The sequence below is a fragment of the Lolium perenne genome, chromosome 1 (assembly GCF_019359855.2).
Source record: "Lolium perenne isolate Kyuss_39 chromosome 1, Kyuss_2.0, whole genome shotgun sequence".
NCBI classification, from domain to species: Eukaryota; Viridiplantae; Streptophyta; class Magnoliopsida; order Poales; family Poaceae; genus Lolium; species Lolium perenne.
In genome coordinates, this window is record NC_067244.2 from 35,501,429 (window position 1) to 35,509,025 (window position 7,597).

Genomic DNA, 7,597 nt, shown 5'->3' on the forward strand with positions numbered 1-7,597 from the left:
TCCTCTTCCTCGCCCGCCGCCTACGAATCGCCGTAAAATACGCGGTAGTGGCTCATGCTGAACACCTTGAAGATAAGGAGGTTCGAAGGTGCATATGAGGAGGTCCCCAAGGAACAGGCGGTGCTCATGGGAGAACTCTCCCATCCACGAGCCAGCAACAGGTCCCCGACATCATCGTAGTAGATCCATAGAAGGAAGTCATCCTTGCAGCAGTCTGCCACCTGCATCCTCATGCGTCGAGGGCGACATCCCCTTAACGCCTGGGCGAAAACAGGAGGCAGCCGGAGGCGGCTGCTATCGCCGCGAAGAATGTTGACAAAGAACTCGTAGCCCTCCTGTGGAGTGGGGGTTAGCCGTGCCGAATGAGCAGGGGAGGGCAGCGTTCACGCCCCCTTTTGCTGCCGCGCCTACCTCATCCCAGGAGTGCATGGTAAACACATGGTGTTCCGCCCCTGCGTCACCAGCCAACAACTCTACGGTAGGGCCCCCGCGGCCGCTGCGCCCGCAGAAGACAGTGTAGACCGACAAGACGGATGGGAGGCATCCCATCGATGCTACTCGGACCACGTGGGCTTGGAGCCACGATTCACCCACCCCGGCGGTTGCACTCTTGGCTGCCACTTGTGCAGCATGCGCGTGCTCCTTGTGTGCGATCCCCTTGTCATATAAAAGGAAGATCGATAGGAGAGGTAGAGAGAGGGAGATGGTTATTATTTCTAGAGGAGAAGCCTATAGCCTGGGAGGAAGGAGCAGATAGAGGGGTGTATTGGAGGCGAAGGAGATAGAGGCGTTTGTTGGAGGCAAAGATAGAGGGAGTCTGTTCATCAATTAAAAGAGATCAGACAATCAGGACATTGGGGTTTTTTCATCTTACGCCCTGAATCTGGGTAAAAAATGTGTGTCTTTTTGTTGTGTTTGATCCTATTTGTAGCACCCAACGCCTTCTAGCTGAATAAAAAGGGGAGACAAGCCCCTTGGGGTCCGATGTCTTACGGACGCAACATGTACCCACGCCGTTGAGGGCCCAAACTCGGTGAGAGCCTCCAGTTCCATCACGACCGGTCGAAGCCGTAAATTTATCGTGGTTGAGTCACTGATGACGTATCCCTTCCCGTGGTCTGGCGAGGAACATCATGACTGAAAGGGTGGATTATATTTGATCCATAAGTACCTCCTTTTTCTGCGAATTAACCGAGCTTTCATTAATCAACCAACAGGGTTACAATCTTTGGCTAGCACATTAGCAAGAAAGGGTGGATTATAATTGATCCATAAGCACCTCCTTCTAATACTAGTAGCTTTCCTAGCGCAAAGATGAGCAGCCTCATTAGCTTGTGGCCCAACAAATAAAAGTTAGAACTTTGAAACAACCGACTAAGCTCCTCTATCTCCTGACGGATGTTGGTGATACATTACCTACCACCTGAATCTTCGATAAGTTTGATGACCTCTAGCGTATCAGATTCAATCTTCACTTTCAGAAAGCCACGATCATTGACGAAGCGGATTCCTTCTAGGATCGCTACAACTTCCAGAACCAGGGAATTAGCAGAAAAATCCTTCGGCCTGTGCTTGTATTAGCAAACCATCTGAGTCCCTAACAACAAGCGTTGTAGCACCTGAATTATCCTTCTTTTTAAAATTGGTGTCTACATTGATCTTCAGAGTCCCACTATCAGGCTTTCTTCCATACAGCGGCAATCTTGATCAGTTTCGGTTCCTTCTTTCTACCTATTTGAGCCAGATCATAAGTAGTGTCTAGAGCCCAGTGAACTGAACCAATCACGCTCCTTCCCCCTTCACCATGCCACATTGCAATATGTTCCGTCCCGACTGACCAACACCTGCACAGAATGACACATGCGTCTTTCAACGAGACGATCTTGCCATCAAGCAAGTCTGAAGCCCAAGAACTTGGATGCATTAAGGGAATTTTAATAGCCGCTACCTTCTTCAGCTCGTCCCAGAATAAATGAACCCACGTGCACTCAATGAACGCATCGAAGATTGTTTCCTCTTCTTCCCCACTAGTTTTTCAAAAAGATATCCTCTCCATATCTTTTTTTTTTCTTGAGAACTTGTCTATCGTTCTGAAAAATCGTCCCCGAATTGTTCTTTTGACTTTCCCATCTTCGAATTATCGTTTTGAAGATCTATACCGATATCTATCCCTGTTTCTGGCCAACAATGATTCCCATCCCTCGTTCCCATCAACCCAGGAATATGGCAACTATGTGCCGAACACCATGTTTGATACGAAATTTCCCCCCAGGTTTAGCATTGATTAAAACCTGCCTTGAACCAGAATGTAAAAGAATTCTTATCCAGCTAATCCATCTTGAGCTTAAATCCCTGGATTCCAAAACTGGCAAAAAACAGTTCCAGTTCACACTATCAAAAGCTTTCTGAAAATTTCATTTACATGTACAATGTATGATCCTAATCCTAATCCGTATACACCCATGGTCAGTCGCCATCTCTGACGGGCTATGATCCTAGCGTCCTACAACATCATGTCAGTGTGGCGCACAACACTCGTCACAAGGCAACCAGAGGAGTCGTGGCTCTACTGTCAAAGCTCGGGAGGTCTTCCCTGAATAGCGACTCCGTCCTGAAGATGCTGCCAATGCCAAGGTCACTGGAGATCCTATCGCACAGCTGCAAAATAAATTTCAGGAAGCAATATCACTCGGTCGTTCACTGACTCGCTGGCACTTGACATGTGTACGGTGAAGTAATGGCAGTAGCAAGTCCAGCTGCTGTTAGCTCTTGTTTACCTGTCTGTAAAGTTCAGTGTCACCATGGGACTTCTTAAGCTCCACAACATACAGAGAGGGGCCAAGCGCAAACATCTGGGATGAAAAAACAGCACAACAGATGTTAGCTGTTGATCTACGCTGGTTACCGTGTCCTAAATGTTATACTTATTGAAAAAGGTGAATCTTGTCGAGTTTTACCTCGGCGCAGACCAAGAATGGCGTGGGGTTGTTCAGTCTGTTGCAGTTGCGCATTATTTTGAGCTGAAATATCACACATCACATCATTTTTCAGTTCCTTCAAAACTTTTGCTCTATCCTAACTCCTAGGTAAATCAAAAAAACTCCACGATGTGAAGATGAGACGAGCTTGTGTTTACCTTGCTATGCACCCTCTGAACTTGGAATCCGGACACAGTCGCAGAGCTTTCCATCTTGTCAAACAAATCCTTAGGTGGAAGTACTGATGTGAACCTGATTTTCCTTTGGGACACTTCCTGCAATTAGTCCAACCATGCTACATGAGTATCTCGAGAAGTTGTGGAAATGATTTTGTTCCCAACCTTACAAATAAAATCATTCAGAGTACAATAAGGGAAGCGCATGAAGGAAATATGTTGTACATACCTCTTCCTCGAATAAACTTGAAAGATCAAGGGAAGATGACATTCCAATCAGCTCAAAAGCATTCATCTGATAAATACTCTTGTCCCCAGGCGCCTCACTGATTTGCTTCTGTATAGAGGAAGGAAAGGAAAAAAGTTAATGATGAGCGGCTACATATCCAGAATACACACCGTCTATTTTTAGGACATAATAGTTTCCAGCACCACACAGTTTGTTTCAGCTGTCACTACCTCTTTGACAGGAAGAATTGCACCAAACTGTACATCTTCATCATTGTCATCATATGGAGCAACAGGAATATAGTCCTTCTGAAACCATTCATGTGTTTTGATCTCTGCCATGTTGATCCTCTTCTTCGGATCTGGTTTAAGAATCCTCCGAAGAAGGTCTTGCGCTCCAGGTGAAAGCCACTCTGGGATGTGAGCGTCACCCTTGAAAATCTACACCCAACCATGTAATAGTAGTATCACTATAATGACCTCAAAGAAAATTTTAAGCATGATGTTAATGAATATCATGTCACTTTTTACTGCACGAATAATGGCTACCTTCTGATAAAGAACAACCATATTTCGGTCATCAAATGGAAGGTATCCAACAAGCATTATGTAAAGAATTACTCCACAAGACCAAATATCCGACAGCGACCCGTCGTAACCCCTGTTCTGCAAAACCTGCATACATTTGCACAAGGATGAGCAATTATACATCAGACATAGATCAGTTGGTGTGGACTCTGGAGTTGCCATTCTTTTACCTCGGGTGCAATATAGTTGGGGCTACCACAGGTTGTATGCAGCAATCCATCACCCTGAAACGTTAGAGATCATAGAAGTCAGCGTAAATGAAGATATAGGAGGCATAATATAGTGATCCAACATAAATAAATCTAAGTCAAGTAATTTCGTCGTACCCCAAGTTGTTGAGGTAAAGCACTCAGACCAAAATCAGAGATCTTGATATTGCCTTTTTTGTCAACAAGAACATTTTCAGGCTGTAGCAGCAGGACGAGTCAGGAGAATGGTGTGAAAGAGCAATCAAGCGGTTATCTTGCGAAGTACATGTACATAAAAAAAGAAGAATCGTTGTGTAGGTGCTTCACAAAGAAACATTAACAGTCAGTACCTTGAGGTCTCTGTGGTAGACACCCTTTCCATGGCAATAGCTCACGCCATCAATCAGCTGTTGAAAAAGCCTCCTTCCTTCTGGTTCGGACAGTTTTCTCTTCATTGCCTTTTTTTTTTTGGAAGAAAGGAAACCAACTTGAAAACAGAGTATATCTGATGGAATTTCGCGGTGCAAAACAAGGGTTCAGATAATTGGAATAAGAGCTGCAGGGAGAGCTTACGATTCTGTCAAACAGTTCCCCACCATTGACAAACTCAAGCACCATGTAGATCTTTGTTTTGCTAGCAGCGACCTGAAGCAAGCATCAAAACATGATTCATGATCGGACGGTGATGTTATTTCAGCAGCCGCTCACTTGACGTACAGTAGAGAATCGTTTATCCAGATGCTCATGTGCACCACTAGAGAGACCAAAAAAGAATCTGTTTCTCAGAAGACAAAAAAAAAATCATGGTGTATTCGTATAGTACTACGAAAGGACGGATCAGCATCTGATTACTTGACGAGGACAGATGCGATCCGAATCTAGTTTATCTTAGGACGGAAAAGGAGCAAAATCTTGGTTTCTGGGGCCGGCCGGTCACTGCCTGTGGGCCAAGGACTGGATGATATGCCAGCAATAATCAACCCGCCAAATGATCCAACTCCACGTGCTGCAAGGCTAGTGGTCTACAGGACTAGTGGCGCTCCCTACTAGTAGTCTAATATCCAGAAACGGATAAACGTCATGACGATGCTGGCGATCTCCATCATCTATGAGCATGAATCTTCCAACAATAAACAAGATGTTAAGGATGCCAATCCGATCATGTCTTTCTTTCCAAACATAATTATTTGCTCGATTATAATAATCAACGAATCCAGTGGTACATAGATCAAGGAGAAATGGAACCAGTCCTAAAGCTTAAGCCCTGGTCGGATGGATGCAATTACCTCGTGGAGGCGGACGACGTTTGGGTGCCTGAGCATGGTGAGCGTGGCGATCTCCCTGCGCACCTGGTCGTCGGCGCCGCTGCGGGAGAGCACCCTGCCTCGCTCCAGGATCTTGACGGCGAAGTGCTCCCCGGTGGCGCGGCGGCGCGCGTGCTTCACCTTGCCGAAGCTGCCTTCCCCGAGCGTCCGGCCCAGCTGGTACGCGCCCAGCAGCGCCGCCCGCGCGCGGCACCCCTCCTCGTCGCCCGCCATCGATCTGGCGAATCGGATGGGAGGCGTGTAGAGATGGAGATGATGAGGCGATTTGAAAAATGGCTCGCACGACTGAGTTCACGATTCGTTTCGTTTGCTGCTGCGTGTGGGTGTCTGTGTTCCTCGCTGTTTGGGGTTTAATAACTTAACCTGGAAGCTGCGAGCGCAGGTTGGGTTAATAAGTAGTAACGTATTCGCTGCAGCGCGCGGCGCATAAGCCGATGTTATCCATACTGAAAGCGCACGTGTCTCTGTGTAACCTGACCATTTTCACCGTGCTAAGAGAATCTCTAACCGTATCCCCTAAATATTAGAGGAGAAGACGGTGCACTATTCATCGATGAGAACAACTTGCTACTATAAATTTTGGCCGTCGAAATTGATCTCCTAAATCGGAACTCCTATATTAAAATCATCATCAAACACATTGCAATCAAACAAAAATCACCAAATTCAAACAAAGACACTTATGAACCTCTCGTCGAGGGCCTCGGCCTCTATTCGCCCGGCCATATACCTATCACCGGCCGCCTCAGCCTTGATTCGCTACCGAGCCTCGCGGTCCTCCCGAGCTATGCGCGTGGCGTGACCATGGCTCGGAGGGAGAAGAGCTCTGGCACGGACTCGCTCCCGAGGTGGAAGTTGAGCGGCCCGTGATCGTAGCTATGGAACTGGACGTTGGCGACATCGTGCGCCCACGCCGCCGAACTGGAACGTACCGAGCCAATGGCGTTGGCCGGTGTTCCAGCCGGTGATTTCGGTCACTCAGGTCCCCCACTGATGTTTCCGCACGCCATGGTACTGATCGTGCGGTGCCAGTGCCGGTGGGAGGTCGGGAGACCTCACTGGTGGAAAAACAGGCTTCCGGGAAGCCCCATAAGTCGCGACGGTGAAGGAACCGCGACTAATGGGGTCTTTAGTCGCGGTTCGTGTGGCGAACCGCGACCAAAGGCCTGGGCCCAGGGCGCTCGGTGGCCAGCCGGTGCACGTGGGGGGTCTTTAGTCGCGGTTGGCCAGGCCAACCGCGACTAAAGGTGCCCGAAGGCCTTTAGTCGCGGTTGGCCAGGCCAACCGGGACTAAAGCCCCTCCCCTATATATACCCACCCAGCAGCCAACACTTAGCCATTTGGTGCCATTCTCTTCACAAGCTTCACAAGTGGGTGTTAGGTTTGCTTTTGGTTCCTCTTATGCACATAAGGTGTTTGATGAAATGCCCCAAGAGCATGAAACAAACATGATATGAAGTGTTGGAGCCACACTTGAGCTTTCTCATTTATTTTTTCCTCCTCGATCGCGGTTAGCAACTTGAACCTTTGATGTGTCGTTGATAAAATGTGCATGTGTGTGTAGTTCATTGTTTAATTTATATTGTTTGTAGCTAGTTAGTTTAACAAATGCATATGATGGTTAATTATATATTTTATATTATAATAATGCAGATGAATCGACAATGGATGTACGGTAACCGACTCTCCGGCGAGTTCAGTGCGGGTTTGAAAGATTTCCTCGTAGTGGCTAATGCGAACAAGCGGGGGGTTTTGTTATCTGTCCATGTGTTAAATGTAAGAATCAGAATGGTTACTCTTCCTCAAGAGATGTTCACATGCACCTGCTTCGGCACGGTTTCATGCCAAGCTATAATTGTTGGACCAAGCATGGAGAAAGAGGGGTTATAATGGAAGAAGATGAAGAAGGGGATGATTTCATCGATGAAAGCTATCTTGCTCATTTCGGTGATACTTTCATGGAGGATGCTGAAGGTGAAGGGGAAGGTGAAGGGGAAGGTGAAGAAGAGGCACGTGATGATCCCGTTGATGATCTTGGTCGGACCATTGCTGATGCACGGAGACGCTGCGAAACTGAAAAAGAGAGGGAGAATTTGGATCGCATGTTAGAGGAT

The 7,597-nt window shown here is 47.2% G+C and overlaps 1 protein-coding gene across 1 annotated transcript; it reads right to left on the reverse strand.

The window, feature by feature from the left end:
- Positions 1–2,296: 2,296 nt before the first annotated feature.
- Positions 2,297–5,845, reverse strand: LOC127346719 (CBL-interacting protein kinase 17). Its single transcript, XM_051372996.2, has 12 exons — positions 5,445–5,845; positions 4,732–4,803; positions 4,509–4,616; positions 4,297–4,377; positions 4,141–4,194; positions 3,932–4,057; positions 3,614–3,823; positions 3,384–3,491; positions 3,137–3,253; positions 2,958–3,020; positions 2,778–2,852; positions 2,297–2,658 (listed from the first exon to the last, which is right to left on the reverse strand). Exons 1-12 carry the CDS (start codon positions 5,694–5,696, stop codon positions 2,539–2,541), a joined length of 1,386 nt encoding a protein of 461 aa, XP_051228956.1. The 5' UTR covers positions 5,697–5,845; the 3' UTR covers positions 2,297–2,538.
- Between the last annotated feature and the right edge of the window lie 1,752 nt (positions 5,846–7,597).